Source organism: Coregonus lavaretus (genome assembly GCF_964263955.1).
Source record: "Coregonus lavaretus genome assembly, chromosome: 4".
NCBI classification, from domain to species: domain Eukaryota; kingdom Metazoa; phylum Chordata; class Actinopteri; order Salmoniformes; family Salmonidae; genus Coregonus; species Coregonus lavaretus.
This window is the reverse complement of record NC_139991.1, coordinates 14,729,271-14,749,790: the sequence shown is the minus strand read 5'-3', so window position 1 is coordinate 14,749,790 and position 20,520 is coordinate 14,729,271. Positions and strand designations below refer to the sequence as shown.

At 43.6% G+C, this 20,520-nt stretch overlaps 1 protein-coding gene across 1 annotated transcript in view; it reads right to left on the bottom strand.

Moving 5' to 3' along the window:
• The window catches only part of LOC311128684 (T-cell immunomodulatory protein-like), a 125,518-nt gene that overhangs the window by 94,263 nt on the left and 10,735 nt on the right, over positions 1 to 20,520 (bottom strand). Inside the window, exons 7-9 of the mRNA XM_084160895.1 lie at positions 11,933 to 11,991; positions 6,040 to 6,121; positions 1,898 to 1,992 (exon numbers count right to left, since the gene is read on the bottom strand). Coding sequence (XP_084017021.1) covers positions 1,898 to 1,992; positions 6,040 to 6,121; positions 11,933 to 11,991 — 236 coding nt within the window. The remainder of the gene's footprint in view (positions 1 to 1,897; positions 1,993 to 6,039; positions 6,122 to 11,932; positions 11,992 to 20,520) is intronic.

Genomic DNA, 20,520 nt, shown 5'->3' with positions numbered 1-20,520 from the left:
TTTCACCATGTCACAAAGACAGAGGTTATCTATGGATGGCACCTGGTGCTACCGTGCCCTGTGTCTGGCTGTCTCAGACTGATGGCCTGACTCTTTCACAGTGGAAACTTGGCAGTGTTTACATATGATTCAAGCGGTGGCGTGGAGATAATGGCCATGTCCTCTTCCACTCTCCTATGCATCAGGTGATGTGGGCTTGGCTGGGATTCAACTCAACTGTTTGTTCCCACTCACGTCGTGAGTCTTCAGATGACTGACAGGCCATCCAAATGGATCAAGAAGACGTAGGCTACCTAACGCTGTACATACACACATTCACAAGCACACACACTCCGCTCGACTAACTCTTCTATTCAGGACAGCGTTCCCATGCTGTAATGGTGCCAGCAGCATGGCAGGATGCTGAGAAGGCAAAGTAATAACAAATCAGGCAGCAGGAACATAAATGTTATTTATCGTCCTCCCAAAAATAAATACACAGAAACAATCCGACCAGCTCCAGATACTGTCAAACCTCGGGACAAAGCGTTGGTTATGCAGTACATGAAAGCAAAATGAATAACAGTGTGGTTCTCTGGGCTGGGAGAGGGGGAGGGGAGGTGGAGCTGTACGGGCCAACCCATGTACCTTCCCTCTCCCACCGCGTTGGAATTCCTTGCACATCCCTAGGCGCTTACTCATGCCTCCTCAGACAATCCGCTGTGCCCCTCTCCATGTTTTATGGATGGGCTTTCCTCCCGGCACGCCGATTAAGGGACAATCAAATCCTAGACCACCTCCCGGCCCACGGATCCCCGTTTCTGGAGGAATGGCCGGTTAATGGCTCCATTAACATGTCTGGATCCTGTCGGAGCGGGGACACTGACTCCTCTCCCGACCACAGACACAGAGGACAGGGTGAAATCAAACCTACACTCACATGAGAGATACTAATACTTCACAGATTTGGGGTGGATTGGATTGGTATAGGTCTGGATGGATATGGTAGGTAGATGTATGGAGTTCCACCTATAGGAGAAAATAGCCTATCATTTCTCATGCAGCAATTCAATGAGACCCAGTGTGCTGTGCTCATATTCAGAGGGCGTGTACACATGCAGTGTGAGTGAATGTAATGGACAGCCTCTGTAAACAGTCTAATGAGTGTGAAGCTACATGTTTACGCTGTCAATAAGCAGCAGATTAGCGTGATAGAGAAAACACACAGCGAGATCAAATCGCCTCAATCAGTGTGGGAGAGAAGGCAGGGGGAGCCATGTCCCTGCACACACAGACACATCTGTACAGAAGCAAACACACCTGCAGGAACATACCGGTACACGCACCTACACAGACAAAGATCCCAGACACTGATTGAACAGAGCATCTCCTCCTACCAAGCTTCTAATCCAATCATGTCTTGTAGCCTGCGGTCAGAGGGAGCTACACAGGCTAGCTGGGAGGAAATGAGCAGGAACTCAGTGGTGCTCCCCACACCACTGGGTTCAGTCCGAGAGAGAGAGAGAAAGAGGGAGAGAGATATACAGTATATAACGAGTGGGGGAAGAGGATGATGGAGAGAGTGAGTAAAGATAGAAGTAGCTAGCTAGAGGAAGCTAGAGGAATCAATTCATCTCCTGGGGAGGTAGTAGTTATGGGGGGAGAGTGGTTCTGAGACTAAAAGACGGGAGTCAGACAGAGGTGGAAAGGTGGTGGTGCAGGTATTGGCTGTGTCACTCAGCAGCTCTTCTAAATGACCCCTGGTGTTTACAGCATGACCAAGAGGCTCATGTCTGGAAAAAAAACGGATACTCAAAATGGCAGCTTGTATAGGACGAAGGCAGGGCTAGTATAGTTTAGTTTAAGGATAGAGCAGGCTTTGTGGTCTCTGTCAGGTTTCAATGGAGGAGTACTGTACCTCAGGTTCCCCGGGCTTAGAAAGGTAGATGGCACTCCTCTGGCATACATCGTCCAGACACACTGGGAGAAGGTGGTCCTGGAACCCATCTCCATCTGGAAGAAAAAGAGAAAGACATGAATAAAACAAGGTGCAACAAAAAGCAGGATGATGGGAAAACTGAAATGAACAGAGACAGAACAACGGAGGGAAGAGTAAAAACATTTAATCAGAGCATCGAGGAAAGAAAGAGCGAGAGAGACAGATAGGGGGAGAGAGAGAGAGAGATGACAGGTGGCGAGTGAGTGAGGTAAAAGGTGAATGATGGAGACTAATACAGTAGTTTCACAATCGGAGCGAGCTTGTCAGTCTTTATTCTGTGTTATCATCCGCTGATGTTTACTGTCAGACCAGTAGGACGGCACTGGCTCCCACTGATGAAGCACATTACTATTCAGATAGACAGCGGGAGAAGGAAAAGACACAGAGAGAGGGAGAGGTGGATGGAGATATAGAGGAAGAGAAGAAAGAGAAGAAAGAGAGACGGAGAGAGACAGAGGGAAACCGCAGTGACTGGTGAAGCTATGATGCAGGGTGACACCCCCATTGGCATTCATAGGATACAACACCGGACCAATAACAATGCAAATCAGAGGCAGGCCTGCAGAGAAACTCCAGAGATTACACACTCTCCACTCCTCCACACCTCCTGTATCACCCTGGCCCAGGGAGCCAGCCTGCGGACAGACACATTACAAACCCCCAGTCTGTAATCTGATCTGGACCCTGCCATGCAACCAGAACTGGGTGAGGCTAAGGAGGCTCTCTCTCTGTGTGTGTCTGTGTGTGTGTCAATGTGAAAAGTTAGGACACATTTTATTTGTGTGGGTGTGTGACGATTAAAGAGAAAACTATGTATGAGGTGTTATCCTTGAGGACGGCCATTAAGTATTTTAAACTTTCTTACCATGACACTGATACCAATGTAAAAGCTAAGAATAATATGTGTTACTAACTTTCCTCTCCAACACTGCTCTCAAAAGAGGCAGACAAGATGAAGTGTAGCACGAGAACATCTGAGAAATATCACACAAAATAATGCATCACAAATACTCCATTCATATTCAAAAAGCATTACCTGAGAATACTCTCTGCACACGCACCACTCTAGCTCTACCACAGAGCTGTCACTGTTAAGACACTAATGCAGGTGAGGAAATCCTACGCGTAGCGTTCAGGTTTAAATGTCACCTCAGATGTACGCTAGAAGTCCCCTGTAGCTCAGTTGGTAGAGCATGGCGCTTGCAACGCCAGGGTTGTGGGTTCGTTTCCCACGGGGGGCCAGTATGAAAATGTATGCACTCACTAACTGTAAGTCGCTCTGGATAAGAGCGTCTGCTAAATGACTAAAATGTAAATGTACATGAGCTACTTCAGCTATGAGAAATTAAGTGCACAAATCATCATGTCATCAATGTGATTCCTCTATCTGCATTAGCCGTCAACTCTTCCTGTGGTCCTTAACTGTGCGGTCTCGATCAATGAATTATGCATTGGGCGCTGTCGCTTTGAGAAATGCAATTACAGCTACGATAAGGCAGATGGAATGTTTTGTCTGGCGTATGTTGTGCATGCAATAAGATTATGGTGGCGTGGCTATAATAAAACAGGTGCCTTGTGACAGAAGTTTTGCACCAGCAGATGCAGCCGTTAATCTGCGGTTTACTTCTAATCCAGTCATTCTAACGCACGTGTCAAACTCATTCCATGGAGGGCTGAGTGTCTGCGGGTTTTCACTCAAACCTTGTACTTGATTGATGAATTAAGGTCACTAATAAGTAAGGAACACCCCTCACCTGGTTGTCTAGGTCTTAATTGAAAGGAAAAAAACAAAAACCCGCAGGCCCTCCATGGAATGCTTTTGACACCCCTGTATAATGAGTCTTTGGAAGAAAGGCTAATCTTACAATAGTTGGTAATACTGAAAAACCACACCATGAATGCGTATGCATGTGGATGTAAAATGGAAACAGCCCAACATTATATTACCTTTATCACTATTTGAAAGCTTCTAGATTCATGTTATGGATGAATTGTTGATGTAGTGAGTAAGGCGATAGAGATGGTGTGTGTGTGTGTTGGAGAAGCGGTTTAGGAGGAAGGTCACTCCTGTATCTGCGATCTATCACTGAGGTGTAGGCGAAAATTGAAAGCTTGGAGTGTGATCAGAATAATTCCCACTCCGAATCAGGCAGACGCGTCACGCTCCTCGCTTTCCTTTCTCCCTCTCTCTATTCCTCCCTCTCCCAGCTCCATCTCCCTCTGTTCTATCTGCACACAACCAGCTTTTCTGTGCTCTTATTTCCTTTTAATTTCTCGCACATTGAAATCATTTGAGTCTTTGAAGCACCTAGTCTCCTTCTCTTTCATTCCTCTCCCGGAGGTCATATCCCCCCCACCTCCACAGAACAGGTGCTCTGAATCCAATATATATTTTTTAATTAGGTGTTGATATTCAAATCGGCACCAAAAGCTCTCGGTCGACTCAGGGGAACAGAAGTGAAATCAAGGATAACGTGCTTTGAAGATCAGCGCAATTAAGCTCTTTAAACTCGTTGCAGGCGTTACAGACGTGTGCTGGCTTTTGCGCCCGGTGTTCCTGCCTACCTGGGTTGATCCAGTGACAGGGACCATGTTAGCATCATGATGCCCTTGGTGACTGGTAGAGGGCCTACCAAGAAGATGCTGCTACAATTGAGCATAGTTCTCCCTGCACTGTGTTAGGGTGCACGTGTGTCAGTATTGGATCTTCCATCCCCTCCCCAGGTACTGCCATGTCAAAGACAATCTCATCTAAAGCAGGCCAGAGCTCCACATTGTGCTCCATCGATCTAATAATCAGTTAGCAGCAACCTCACCTCTGATTCTTTACTTTATTGGCAGAGTCAAGCAAATATATACATGCGATTGTGTATGTGTGTGGGAGAACATTTTCAAGTGCAAGCAAGGACAGACAAATAAGATAACGAATTCTGAGTGATTAATAGAGGGGTAATGAGAGGGCAACATGGAGTAATTGGGAGCTACCAGTATGAGAGCCAACATTCAACACTCACTGTGTTTCATACTACGAATGGTCAGTCCGTCTTGATTCATTAGTCACCCTTTTCCATTTAAACAGTATCACCTGCACAGCTGATCAAAACAGTGAAGCGTCACATAATCAAAACGACGACAAAAGCAAAGATGTGTTCCTCCGATTCCAGTTGACCCTTATTAACCTCCAGAGCCTGAAACTGTAAAAGCATTGACAAGATTTATCCCTCTTAATCTTTAAGGAAAGTCTTTGAGCATCATCCTCTTAGCCGTGTGACCTCGAGGATTTCATCTTCCTAAAACTATGGTAACAGCTTGAAGTGACATTTCCAAAGTGAAAAGATGACTACAAAAAGATTAACGAAGAAGTGAAAAGTTTTTGTTTGCTCAGATAAGCTTGAGATTTGAACAAAAAGGCCAAGTCCGTCTGAGATAAAGAATTAAATACACACAGAAAACCACATAGGTCATTTCCCTTGATATTTCCCTGGGCTCATGAATCATTTCCATTTTGGGATGGGATGAGCAAATGTGTACTCTAAATATTTGACGACACCCCTGACCGTTAAAATATTGATTTTCGCAATGATGTGTATGTATGTATTTGTTTGTCTGTGTGTTTCATCCAGTAAAAATTTAACAAGTTTACTTAGAGTGGATATGCTGCTTTATGATATGGATTAGATTAGAACCCTGTGGTTGATCTAGTAATCCATTCTGAAAATGTTGTCCAGCCACTTTGTTTTGGACCTATTTCAACTTTAAGATTACAACTAATTTACTAGGGCTGAGATTTTACTTCAGCTCCCAAGCCAACAAACTTCTGAACAACGAGTAAAGCTGAGACGTTCTAACCAGATAAGATGTTGGGAAACTCTGTGCTCTCTCTGTCTGGGAAATGCTATTAGATCAGAGCCGTTTGAAAATGTCATCCCCAAAGAGCACAGACAGTTACGTTTAGGGGCCTTTGAAGACAGACACCAACAATTCCTGATACTGCGAAAGAGCACTGATGGAACTGGGAGTTTAAAAGACCGAATGAGAAAACACGGAATGAGAAAACTCACCAAAGTCGACAAAAGAAGACTGGCCAACTTTCTTTACATTTTCTGGTATACTTCCGAGCTGGGTTTTGGTGAAGTTCCCATCCTGAAAGAAAAAGTAAAGTTCAAATTAAACTTAGAATGACCTTTCCTTTGAGATATACAGTACCAGTCAAACGTTTGGACACACCAACTAATTCAAGGGTTTTTCTTTATTTTTTACTATTTCCTACATTGTAGAATAATAGTGAAGACATCAAAACTATGAAATAACACGTATGGAATCATGTAGTAACCAAAGAAAGTGTTAAACAAATCAAAATTAGATTCTTCAAAGTAGCCACCCTTTGCCTTGATGACAGCTTTGCACGCTCTTGGCATTCTCTCAACCAGCTTCACCTGGAATGCTTTTCCAACAGTCTTGAAGGAGTTTCCATATATGCTGAGCACTTGTTGGCTGCTTTTCCTTCACTCTGCGGTCCAACTCATCCCAAACCATCTCAATTGGGTTGACGTCGGGTGATTGTGGAGGCCAGGTCATCTTATGCAGCACTCCATCACTCTCCTTCTTGGTCAAATAGCCCTTACACAGCCTGGAGGTGTGTTGGGTCATTGTCCTGTTGAAAAACAAATCATAGTCCCACTAAGCGCAAACCAGATGGGATGGTGTATCGCTGCAGAATGCTGTTGTAGCCATGCTGGTTAAATGTGCCTTGAATTCTAAATAAATCACTGACAGTGTCACCAGTAAAGCACCCCCACACCATCACACCTCCTACTCCATGCTTCATGGTGGGAACCACACATGCAGAGATCATCCGTTCACCTACTCTGCGTCTCACAAAGACACGGTGGTTGGAACCAAAAATCTCCAATTTGGACTTTCCACCGGTCTAAAGTCCATTGCTCGTGTTTCTTGGCCCAAGCAAGTCTCTTCTTATTATTGGTGTCCTTTAGTAGTGGTTTCTTTGCAGCAATTCGACCATGAAGGCCTGATTCACGCAGTCTCCTCTGAACAGTTGAAGTTGAGATGTGTCTGTTACTTGAACTCTGTGAAGCATTTATTTGGGCTGCAATTTCTGAGGCTGGTAACTCTAATGAACTTATCCTCTGCAGCAGAGGTAACTCTGGGTCTTCCATTCCTTTGGCGGTCCTTATGAGAGACAGTTTCATCATAGCGCTTGATGGTTTTTGAGACTGCACTTGAAGAAACTTTAGAAGTTCTTGACATTTTCCGTATTGACTGACCTTCATGTCTTAAAGTAATGATGGACTGTCGTTTCTCTTTGCTTATTTGAGCTGTTCTTGCCATAATATGGACTTGGTATTTTACCAAATAGGGCTATCTTCTGTATACCACCCCTACCTTGTCACAACACAACTGATTGGCTCAAACGCACTAAGAAAAGAAATTCCACAAATTAACTTTTAACAAGGCACACCTGTTAATTGAAATGCATTCCAGGTGACTACCTCATGAAGCTGGTTGAAAGAATGCCAAGAGTGTGCAAAGGGTGGCTACTTTGAAGAATCTCAAATATAAAATATATTTTGATTTGTTGAACACTTTTTTGGTTCCTACATGATTCCATTTGTGTTATTTCATAGTTTCGATGTCTTCACTATTATTCTACAATGTAGAAAATAGTAAAAATTAAGAAAAACCCTTGAATGAGTTGGTGTGTCCAAACTTTTGACTGGTACTGTACATAAACACAAGTTGCCAGAGTATTTCAAAACTGAATGATGGACAGAGTGAAAGGACAAATAGCATGGTACTTTAGTTGTGTGGGCAGGCAAAGTGGGTGACAGGGGACACAGTGGGTGACAGGGGACACAGGGGGTGACAGGGGACACAGGGGGTGACAGGGGACACAGGGGGTGACAGGGGACACAGGGGGTGACAGGGGACACAGGGGGTGACAGGGGACACAGGGGGTGGCAGTAGAACAGTAGAAAATTGCAGAGAGGGCAACAGCAGGGAAGGAGCAGGCATGATCAGCCTGACGTTTGAATTGACTTCAGCTCAGTGGTGTGCTGAACTAGAGCAGCTCCATGCAGTTAGCAGTCATGCTAAGAGTCAGCCAAAGGAAGAGACAGTGCTTTGGTCTTGAATACCAAGAGAGAAAAACATACGCTCACACACATGCAGACCCACAACGGCCAAACTGCAGCCTACAATCCTAACAAAACAACATCCAGTTGCCACTCTCACTGCCAACATCAGTTGTTAGCACAGCAGGCACCAAAAGATAATAAATAGTCTGCGAGAGATTACACAGATTTAGTAGTGAGGAGACATGGGCTTCAAGGCTATTTTAGGGTAATCTTTGAGATGGAGTTGTGTCAATCCCAATCTGTTAGAAGATTATTTCTAAGGTGATGGAGAGGGCCTTGAGTTCAATGGGAGTCATGGTCATCACTGACTGAGTTTGATGGGAGAAATTAGCTCATGATCAGCTAGATACAGTGGGGTCCGAAATTATTGACACCCTTAATAAAGAGGAGCAAAAATGACTGTATAATTCAAATATGGCGCTATATAGTATGCAAAAATTTGCACCCTCCCCTTGCAATGATAATGGCACAGAGCCTTTCAAAAAACGTTTTATGAGATTGGAGAACACATTAGGAGGGATCTTAGACCATTGCTCCATACAGAATATTTCCAGATCATTGATATCCTTCGGTCTGTGGGCTGACTGCCCTCTTCAATTCAAAGCACAGGTTTTCAATGGGGTTCAAGTCCAGAGACTGAGATCAGTGTTTGTAATATTATTTTATATATAGTCTTTTTTTCTCATCTTTATCAAGGGTGCCAATAATTTTGGAGGTGACTATATGTGATACACTCTAATATAAATCTTGATGGCTGTGCTTTGAGATTCAAGCTGGAATAGTCTCTTTATACAAGTGGTTTTTCTATTTACCGTATATAAATATGGCAGGAGTGTCAGTGCGTTTGTGTGTTCTTACTCAACTCTGGGCTCTTGGGGGACTGGTGTCCAGTGACCCACAGTGACATTCATTAACACAGAGCTCTCAGTGGACCCTGACGCAAGGCCCCAGACAGCAGGAACACTCTCCTGTTACCACGTAGAAGACCCTCTGGCCTTTACACTCCAGCCAGAGGGAACATGCTGCACCCAATAACCACGCAGCTAGCTACATATAGAAACACACTAGCAGGCTGGGATACACATGACTCAGTTGTAGTTTCTGCCAGCTTCTTGCAACCCAAACAATACCACATATGCCCCGTTACCTTAGAACGTGAGGTCCCAAAAAGATAACGTCAAATACTTTTCTAAAACAGGAGTTGCTTTAGTTTTGAAACCATAATGTGAATGCAGCGGGACTTCCCTCCCTGCTCCGTGACTCTACATGATGTGGCATAATAAATGGTGTATTTGGCACAGAAATAGGGGAGATAGGGCAGATATTGGGGGCTGTAAAACTCTTCCTCTCTCCTTATCTCCTTCTCCCTTCTGGAGCAGCAGATGTGGCCTGGCCCTGTAGCAAAGCGGAGGCCTGCCGAGCGACCCATTAGTGATTTATGGCATCTGAGAATAGTTTCAGCGACAGAAAGACAGAAAAAAACATCCCTTTCGTTCACTATTCTTCCTTTCTGCTTGTGCTTATATATTACCTGGCTGTCAGACAAAAAGTAAGCAGCTTTTCAGACTGAGCGAGCATGTGAGCGTCTCCTGCCGGCTTTGTCAAAGTGTCTGATTCAAAACCTGCCCATCCTTCACGACTCTCTCTCTCTCCGTCAGTCAGTATCCACCTACCGAGCAGCCACGGCATGGCAGGCGCACAGCTCCGCAGCGTGGCTAAGCTGATTGAGTCTGTGTTACGTTACACAGTGATCATCAGATTGAGTCTGGGGTTGACTCATGGAGCATCTATGATGGTGTGTTTTGAGAACACAGACATCTGGATGGTTGAATCTGTTCTAAACACATGGAGATGCTCTGACTGAGTGTGTTTGAACTCACAGAGGCGGTTTTGATTGAGTGTGTGCATTTGCGTGTGCGAATGCATGTGTGTGTGGACCGATTGCAGTCGTGCTTTAAAAACAAGGAGATCGAGTTGTGTGATTTCCTCATGGTGCCCATCTGATTGGGAGTTTTAAATCACACACACAGATCATAAGATGCAGTCAGCATTAACCATCTCTAGAGTATAGTGGGGGAGATCTAAGTCTTTGTGATTGACTGGTGGTGGCCTACTGATTAAGCATTTGAGGCACTGAAGCCGTTCCTGATTAAATCTGTTGTGTTGCCTTTCTGATTGAGGAGCGCTGATTGAAGTGTGAAGATCCACGGACTACGGCAGCAGGTTCACGTTTACACAGAGCGCTTTTGGTGTGTCTCTCACGCAACGATGCGCTTTTCGAATTCACTTTACTGCGACTACTGAGAAAACAAATCAAAGTATCAAACAGCTAATGCTTTCCCTGCATGTTTGTTTAGCAGGAATGGCTCCTTCAGCTGGTGAATTGACAGATCATATCAGGTATTAAAGTAAATGGGTTGCCCACGGCTTGGCATTAGCTAATGAAAACATCCCCACTGCCTTTGCATTCTCCACAAACAGAGGCTGTTCTTGCGTAATCAGAGAGAAGAGCAGAAGGATGCACAGGGAGTCTTCGGAGAGGAAAGAGAAAGTCATTAAAATGAAGTGTTGAAATGGGTGAAAGCACTGGCCTGTGACCTACGGCTGTTAAACGAAAGACCACCCAGTAAAGGCAGCAGCCAGGGATTCCTGGGGTCTTACACAGAGGAAACCAGGAAATGAGTCCCTGGTGTGTGTCTGTCACAGGGTATGTGTGCGTGTGTTACGTCGGTAATAAATCATGGACACACTTCAATAACGCTGTTGCCACCAATCACTGGTGCATTCTATAAATCAACCCCAAAACCAAACTCCTCTTCCTCCCAAATTAAGTCACAGAAACAAAAAGAAGAACACCAACAGGAACGGGTAAACCGGCTGGATGAATCAGATGGGATTGGTGAACTCACCTCTGCTTTTAATCACCAACCCAATTATCTGCTATGTACTGTCTGTCTGTCTTTGGCTGGTGCACTGTGCAGTGTCCCTACAGGCTGAGGTAAAGCAGCACGGCCCAGGGAGCACAGGGGAGATGACCTCCATCAAAATAGATTATTAAAGCACTGTCAGAGAGGTTCCCTCCAGCTCAAAGACAGACCAGTGGCAGCATTGGAGGGGACAACTCAGCAGGAGGTGGGACATCCACAAAGGACCTTTACTGAGATCCCTGAGTGACCTTTTAAACAGGGTCCATCTACAGAACTGCACCAAATAAACTATTTCTCTCTTTTTCTCCCCTGCTCCCCGTTTTCATCCATTTAGCCCTCCTTCCTATCCCTCCCTCTGTCACATGTTTCATATCCCTGCAACCTCAACCCTTCCCTCCCACTCTCTCTTCTTCACAAAAGGCGGGTGCCCTGCCTGTGCTTGGTGAGCCTCCGCATCCTGAATTTTAAAGACCCTAAAAAACCTGAACTGACTGTACCAGTGCACTTGCAGAATGCAAACTACCACAACAGTGGAAGCCTGTGGATTCGCTGAATACAATCTACCAAAAAGAAAGCATCTCTGAAATGACTGTGCTGTGAGAGAAACAACTACATTTACATTTTAGTCATTTTGCAGACGCCATTATCCCGAGCAACTTATAGTAGTAATTATGATTAAGTGCCTTGCTCAAGGGCACGTCGACAGATTTTTCACCTAGTCTGCTTGGGGATTCAAACCAGTGACCTTTCGGTTACTGGCCCAACGCTCGTAACCGCTAGGCTACCTGCCACACCAACTCAACTCTACCCATGTTTTCACTGAGTTGCCATTGTACACTGAGAGACAACATAAAATAAAAATTGTGTCGTACCTTATTAATCCATGTCTCGAAGCCCGGAACATTGCCATCTTGGGTTGTGAGGAACAAATCTGAAAATAGAATGAGAGAAAATATGTTATTATTCACTGGGAGCCATTTCCCTAGCGGAGCCATTTCCCTAGCAGAACCAAAGAAAACCAGAGACAAATGGAACCGTCTGAGGCCTACAGTGATTTTCACAGAGGTGTAAAATAGAGAACAGAAGCGAACAGTATAGATACAGAAGCTATAGCAACCCTTGACTGCGCAGTAAAAAGGTTACGTAGATTTGGTTGTGGAGCCGGAACGGCTGATGGGAGCAGGAACCTCTCTCCTGTTTCTGTAGTGTAAGGCAGCTTGATGTACAAGTACACCCCCTGAACAGGATGCTAGTCTATCGCAGGTCCTTACCCCCAATCTATCTCCTTAATGCTGAGTGCCAAGCAGAGACGGATCAGGTCTCATTTTTACCGTTTGTGGTATGACTTGGCCGGTGATCGAACTCCCAACCTTCCAGTCTCAGGGCGGAAACTCACACTAACCACAAGGCCACTGAATTAGTTGGTTTCTGACTGTGCAGCGCTGTTCAACAAATTTATTATACTCTACTGTGTTCAGCTATAGTCTGTTTTCATCATGGGAGCATGATGAAAACAGATGAACAGTGGCGCTACAGTATATTTTCTTGTTTTCTTTTCTTACATAATATACATATTTCAGTGCTCTTCTTTTTACTTTCGCTATGCAGCAATTATTCAAAATTTTTCTCTCAATTTATTTTGAAATGACGCTGCACTTTTAGAAGCAACTTCCAGTCTGCAGAAAAGCAAATTGTAAATTAACTAATTGTAGTGATTAGCCCTTGGGCTATGTGTGGGCTCCCTGTTTAGCTCAGGGCTGAGGAACTCTGCAACAACACTAAGAAAGAAGGAAAAAGGATGGAATAACAGTTATTAATTAATCTATTGTGAGACATCACATGCAAGACATAATACTAAATTAAACTTCTCAACACGTCTTGTAACATTATCAGGGTGGCAGAAAAAAAAGCCTGCAGGGTCCAATGTGTCTTCTCCCTATAGAAATAAGCTAGTCATAATAAGTGAAAAGCAGTTATATTTTGTGCACTGTAAAAGACAGCATGATAATTCGGATGGTGTCTTCCAATTCCAGTAAGATATTAAACTGATTTGTGGAGTTGAGTGCTGTCCTTTTCCCTTAAGTCAATATTCCTATTCCACTCATGCAGTGTCTGCTTCATACCACCCATGGAAATCCAACATCTAACAGTGATAAGCCTATGTGTGGCAAAATGGAAGTCACACAAAGAAAACTCCACACAACACATGGGCCTTTAGTCTGCCTTCATGCAGGCAGATGCCCTTTTCATGGAAGGGAGCAATAATCTCACCCACAGAGAGGCTGCTTTGATCAATGGTCTCACTGTGGGCAGTAGATACAGAGGGGAGTGGGGTGGAGAGGTTATCCATACAGATAGATAGAGACCTTTGGAGACAGACACTACTATACATTTCATAGCTGCTGAGGGAACCGCAGAGTTTAGCTGCATTCTCACTTCGCATGAGTCTCTCTCTCACTCCATCTGTGATCTTCAGACGTGTGACCCATGTGGAGTGTGTAGCCTCCTGCAGTCTGCTGATGAGGAGTAAACAGGTTCATTAATCAGGCTATAAGGAAGCTCTCCCCAGCTAGCGGTGGGTGTCTATCTGCCTGTCTGATTAGAGGGGGCATGAATGAGGCAGGTGAGCTCTCCACATCACTGAGACATCCTGTAAACACTTACAGCCCCCAAGGGACACTCCTCCTCCTCTCCCTGGTACATAGTAACGGACATACTTCAGTGGCTCTATAAAGACCTTTTAAAAACGGCTGTATAAAACGTATTCCATCACTTGGTTTTACACAGTTCTACGCGTATAACACTTTTTACAATGGCACCACTATTTGAGTAAGAGGGATACCAGGAACACCCAGTAGTAGCTCATATAACACAATATAAATGGGATGTGCTCCCACCCATCCAGGACATCTACTAGAAACAGTGCCTGAGGAAGGACCGCAGCGTTATCAAAAACCCCACACACCCCAGCTACGAGCTGTTCATTCCCTTCCCGTTGGGAAGACGGTATATCAGAGCATGAGGTCTGATACCAACAGGCTCAGAGACAGTTTCTATCTACAAGCCATCAGACTGCTGAACACTTGAGCTGGTCTGCCCACCTGCTCTGATTCTCCACATCTTAGCACACATGCACTCATGCACGCACACATCACAACTGCTGCTACCAGACTCTTACTATGTGTAAATATTGGTCTATAAATTGTGCCTTCCTGTATTATACTGATGCTAAAATGTTTATTCCATTCTACTGAGACATTTACTTTATGTTTGAATTCTTATCTTTTATTATTTCTTATTGTTGTTGCATTGTCGAGATGGAACCTGCAAGTAAGCATTTCGTTAGATGCTGTATACCATGTGTATCCCATACGACTAATCAAACTTGAAAATGTGGTTGTGACAAGAACATCAGAGGAACACAAATTGTAGAACATATCATGACAGGATTTGATCAATTCCATTACGCATGGAAAAGTACTGACGAACATAAATAAATGCCATGGTAAAATGTTCCAATGTATTTATATCAAAATGAAAGGATTTGGAACTTGTGCCCATCTTCTGTCTGTGTTGTGAAAGCTGGAGACAGTTGTGAAAGCTGGAGTTAATTGAAAGTCAGTGAAGACGGCAGTAATTACTGTACACCTCTACACAGTGATAATGAGAGTGAACTATGTGGCTTGTCTTCACAACACCTTTCTCATGCCATGTATTAATAATAGGCCTATATCCTTCTCATTAGAAGTCTCTATAGACAGACGGGTAGCCTCCCTCAATGTATCAATGTTCCGGCTTACACGTCTGTATAGATACAACGTCAGTTTGGCATAGAGGAACTACGTTACGGCCTTATCCGCTTGTTGCCCACGTCCCCCGGACACAAAATAGTAGCTAGCAAGATGGGAGATCACAGAGGTTATTTTTAATGAGTGCATTTCGCAAGTGGCTAGTTTGCATCAACTACCTTTACTAAAACCACTGCTTTATACATGCAAACTTTGGTTTCGAATCGCAACGTTCTAGCATGTCGGCCTCGTGACTTGTTGGGAGAGTCCGTCTGAGGAGGACCCTCCCCGGATTTTTTTTCTTCCCCTTTTCGAAGTTACCAAGAGAGTCCGTCGTTCATCCCATAACCTAGTCACTGCTGTTGCCTAGGGTCTTGGTTCCCGAGAATAATTCATTAGGGAAAGCCATTCATCATGACCTTAAAATACAAAAAAAATTACAAAAGGTGCCGAAACTTGCAGCCTGATATACAGTACATAGACTTTGAAACAGATTTGTGCATTTCCAACCCGTGACTCCAATGAATGCATAATTAAGGTGTGAGTGAAAGGCTCTAAGTGATATGTCATGTCACAGTCTACCAGAAAGTTAATTAAAGCAACAGTCTTAATTATTAAAAGGTGCACTATGCAAAAATCTCTCCGCCATTTCTTAGTTGCTAAAATTCTAATAGTTCGGCTAAATTCTGTTAGTGACAAAACAAGCAAGTATAGTGTAGAGAATCATTGTACCATCTAAACCACTGTGAAATATATTTTCAATAACCAAAAATATTGTATTTTCAGCTGGTGTACAAAACCGAAAGTAATAGATCCAAAACTAAACTTAAGAACGGGAAGCATAGAAATAGCGCACATAGAACAGATCTACTGCCTCTTAAGACTTGTGTTCAATGAGAATGAAAGATATATAACTCACATTCCTACGTGAATTTGGTCGGGTCGCACAAAAAGTTATATTGCAGCTTTAAAATAGAGAACTGTTTGTTTAATTACATCAAGACTTACAAGCTGTGGCATTGGAGTAAAAAGCAGGTGCGTCTGCAGATGAAAACCTACGAAGCGGCAAATCCCAACAAAGCGATTTCTAACATCTTAATTGCAAAGTGTTCATCTTTAATCAGTTGATTGTTTCTCCCACCTCCTCTCTTGGAATCGGGTGATTATGTTCGGTTCAGTTAATATTCTCCTCCTAAGAATAGAAAAATCTAAGAAAACACACAAGACCATAAATATGTTCACAAATTAGGTAGGCTAATTGTTACTTGCAGGATAACCATTGTCGATTTGAGCCGCCATTACAGATCCGATGAGTGGGTATCTGTTTACCTCTCCTTATCATGGAGCCTGATGTAGCCCATTCTAATTTCACACTCTCATTTTAGACCACTTGTACATGTGGACCAATCCAGCATTTCACATGGCGCCTTTTCTTCACTGGCTGCCAGAGGTTTCCCAGCATGCACTGTGAAAGCCTCTGTGCACTTTTCTGTGGTTGTTTGTTTGTTTTTCAAAGCCTGCTTGGCATGCTACCTCTCCATTATGGCATGCATATTTCAAAGAACTCCATGATTAAAATATTAACGAGCACATTTTAGATTATACCTTTAGGGGAAACATGCCATAAAAAGTCAATCCAAAAAGCAATATTAAAGAAAATGTTGTTCTATTCATGCCCTGACAGACTTCACACATACAGGTCTACATAGAAACTGCAATGCAGCAGCTAAACACGACATGGGAATTACCTGATTGATTAGTGTCTATGGAACTGACAATTAATCATGAAAAGACTATGCAAACGGATTTGGAGAAAAAGAAGGCGCAATGCATGATCCCAAACGTAGTTACATAACATCAATTTACAAAAAAAACTTGTATCTATCCATCTGGCATGCTATGTTACACACATGTTATCTATCTAATACGGATTATAATGAGAAACATAAAATAGCAAAGGGAGGGACCTCATGTTTGAGAAGTGGAAACATTATCCCGCTGCTTTGTTAGCAATATTCAATTAAGTCTAATGAGAGTGTTTAATCGAGAGCACTGTGTGGAGTTCCATCCCCCACATCCATACTCTCAGTGCTAGGAATACCAGGCCCTATGATGGGTTTGAACGCTCTTCCTCGTGTTCTCCTTTGGAGCAGATTTTTCCCTGAGGCACCATGGACACATGTTGGGAGACAGGGAAACCCACAGAAAGCAGATGGGGAGTGGGAAAAATCCATTTTCTTCTCCAACACTCTATATACTGACCATCCCTGTTTCCCATCTTTCTGAGTGGAGGAAGGACACACAACAAAGTGACGAGTTAATTTCTCTGCTACAGAGAGCTGGCGTACATTAGAGCAACTAGGGCAGACAAACAGCAGGAGAAGAATAGTGGGCTGCAGATGGTCTTGATGTCACGGATTCAGCCGAGGCTGCTCCTCCTCCTTGCTCGGGCAGGCTTCGGCGTTCGTCGTCCCCGGAGTACTAGCTGCTGCCGATCGATGTTTCGGTGTTTGTCTTGTTTGGTCTTTATTGTTTACACCTGTTTCCCATTACGTTACATTGTATTCCCTTTAAAAACCCCTGTCTCTCATTGTTTGTTGTGTGTGATTGTTTTCCGTGAGGTCGGCAGTTGTTGTCGTATGCGAATAGTGTTCCTCCCTGTTAGGAGGTTTTGTTTTGTATGTTCATTTACTGTGCAAGTAAAGTACGTCTGCCAGTAGCTCGGTGTCCTGCGCTTGACTTCGTTCACCGCATACACGTCACCTTGACACTTGAGAAGGAGACTGGGAGATTCTAAAGCAATCAACGTTGTTGGCTACTATATGTTTGATACGCAGATGATTCAGGAAAGAATCTCCAGATCCATACAGTACCAATCTAGAATGAATATAGGTCCAAAAGGCGTCTTAACAGCTTCTACCCCCAAGCCATAAGACTCCTGAAGAGCTAATCAAATTTATGCTGCTGCTACTCTCTGTTTATTTTCTATGCATAGTCACTTTAATAACTCTACCTACATGTGCATATTACCTCAATTACCTCGACTAACCTGTGCCCCCGCACAACTCTGTACCGGTACCCCCTGTATATAGCCTCATTACTGTTATTTTACTGCTGCTCTTTAATTATTTTTTACTCATCTATTTTTTTACTTAACACTTATTTTTCTTAAAACTGCATTGTTGGTTAAGGGCTTGTAAGTAAGCATTTCACTGTAAGGTCTACATCTGTTGTATTCGACTCATGTGACCAATACAATTTGATTTGATTTATAGCTTCTATCTAAAATCGATCCTCAATTTCTATCTAAATCGATCCTCAATTTCGGATTTCTTTTCAAGGAAAACACTAGACCTGGTTGGAGTTGGAGAGGGATGCTTTGAGTTATTCATAACCACTCAGACTTGTTTAGGAGATTGGAAGCAATTTAAGGCATGTGCTGACGGTTTGACTTCGACTTTATTATAGCTCTCAATTCCATTATACAGAACGGGAGCAGGGATAAAGCTCCACAATATCCCTGCATCACATTACCTTGTGAATAAACAGATAGAGCCACCATTCTGATCTCTACCCAGGTGGAGGTGGGGCTTTGACACAGTGTATAATAGAGGGGTGGCATTCTCTCACTCCCCAACCACCTGCATTGTGGTCCTCTGTAGCTCAATTGGTAGAGCATGGCGCTTGTAACGCCAGGGTAGTGGGTTCGATCCCCGGGACCACCCATACGTAAAAATTTATGCACACATGACTGTAAGTCGCTTTGGATAAAAGCGTCTGCTAAATGGCATATTATTATTATTATTTTATCTCATTCCCTTTCTCTCACACTTATTTTCTGCCTGAGATCCTTTCATTATTGCTGGGTAAATCCTAGACGGGGGACCTTCAGCTAAGGCTTGAGGATAACAGGTAAATATTATTCAATAGCTTGAGCTGCAAGACAGAAGGACACATGTAAATAGACTCACTGTGAGCCAAGGTGGCTGTTATAGGGTTTTTATGTCAGTCGCAGGCCATCTGCCACTGCAGTTTGCAGCCTTCGGTAAGAGAGCTGCTAGAGTATGGTAGCATGAGAACATTTCTTGCTAAATACTAAATTACCCCAGAGCTTTCAGGGTATTGCGGTTTCTGATTGCAATGAAAATTATCCTCAAACGAATTATCTGAATCCATCAATTAATGTTACACCCAGAGTTGAACAAAAAGTATATGTTCATGCTCAAAGGTCAGTTCAATTATTTGAATTCCATTTTGTTTTAGTTTTTTTCTGTGAGCTCGATGTTCAGATTCTATAAAGATAACTCAGATCAAGCCTGAACTGTGGAATGTAGTAGGAAGTAGTCATTTCCAACAGGCAAATATTCTACATAGTTTAGCGCAGAAAACGTGGTAATTACAGTGGGGGAAAAAAGTATTTAGTCAGCCACCAATTGTGCAAGTTCTCCCACTTAAAAAGATGAGAGAGGCCTGTAATTTTCATCATAGGTACACGTCAACTATGACAGACAAAATGAGAAAAAAATATCCAGAAAATCACATTGTAGGATTTTTAATGAATTTATTTGCAAATTATGGTGGAAAATAAGTATTTGGTCAATAACAAAAGTTTCTCAATACTTGGTTATATACCCTTTGTTGGCAATGACACAGGTCAAACGTTTTCTGTAAGTCTTCACAAGGTTTTCACACACTGTTGCTGGTATTTTGGCCCATTCCTCCATGCAGATCTCCTCTAGAGCAGTGATGTTTTGGGGCTGTCGCTGGGCAACACGGACTTTCAACTCCCTCCAAAGATTTTCTATGGGGTTGAGATCTGGAGACTGGCTAGGCCACTCCAGGACCTTGAAATGCTTCTTACGAAGCCACTCCTTCGTTGCCCGGGCGGTGTGTTTGGGATCATTGTCATGCTGAAAGACCCCGCCACGTTTCATCTTCAATGCCCTTGCTGATGGAAGGAGGTTTTCACTCAAAATCTCACGATACATGGCCCCATTCATTCTTTCCTTTACACGGATCAGTCGTCCTGGTCCCTTTGCAGAAAAACAGCCCCAAAGCATGATGTTTCCACCCCCATGCTTCACAGTAGGTATGGTGTTCTTTGGATGCAACTCAGCATTCTTTGTCCTCCAAACACGACGAGTTGAGTTTTTACCAAAAAGTTCTATTTTGGTTTCATCTGACCATATGACATTCTCCCAATCCTCTTCTGGATCATCCAAATGCACTCTAGCAAACTTCAGACGGGCCTGGACATGTACTGGCTTAAGCAGGGGGACACGTCTGGCACTGCAGGATTTGAGTCCCTGGCGGCGTAGTGTGTTACTGATGGTAGGCTTTGTTACTTTGGTCCCAGCTCTCTGCAGGTCATTCACTAGGTCCCCCCGTGTGGTTCTGGGATTTTTGCTCACCGTTCTTGTGATCATTTTGACCCCACGGGGTGAGATCTTGCGTGGAGCCCCAGATCGAGGGAGATTATCAGTGGTCTTGTATGTCTTCCATTTCCTAATAATTGCTCCCACAGTTGATTTCTTCAAACCAAGCTGCTTACCTATTGCAGATTCAGTCTTCCCAGCCTGGTGCAGGTCTACAATTTTGTTTCTGGTGTCCTTTGACAGCTCTTTGGAGTGTGACTGTTTGAGGTTGTGGACAGGTGTCTTTTATACTGATAA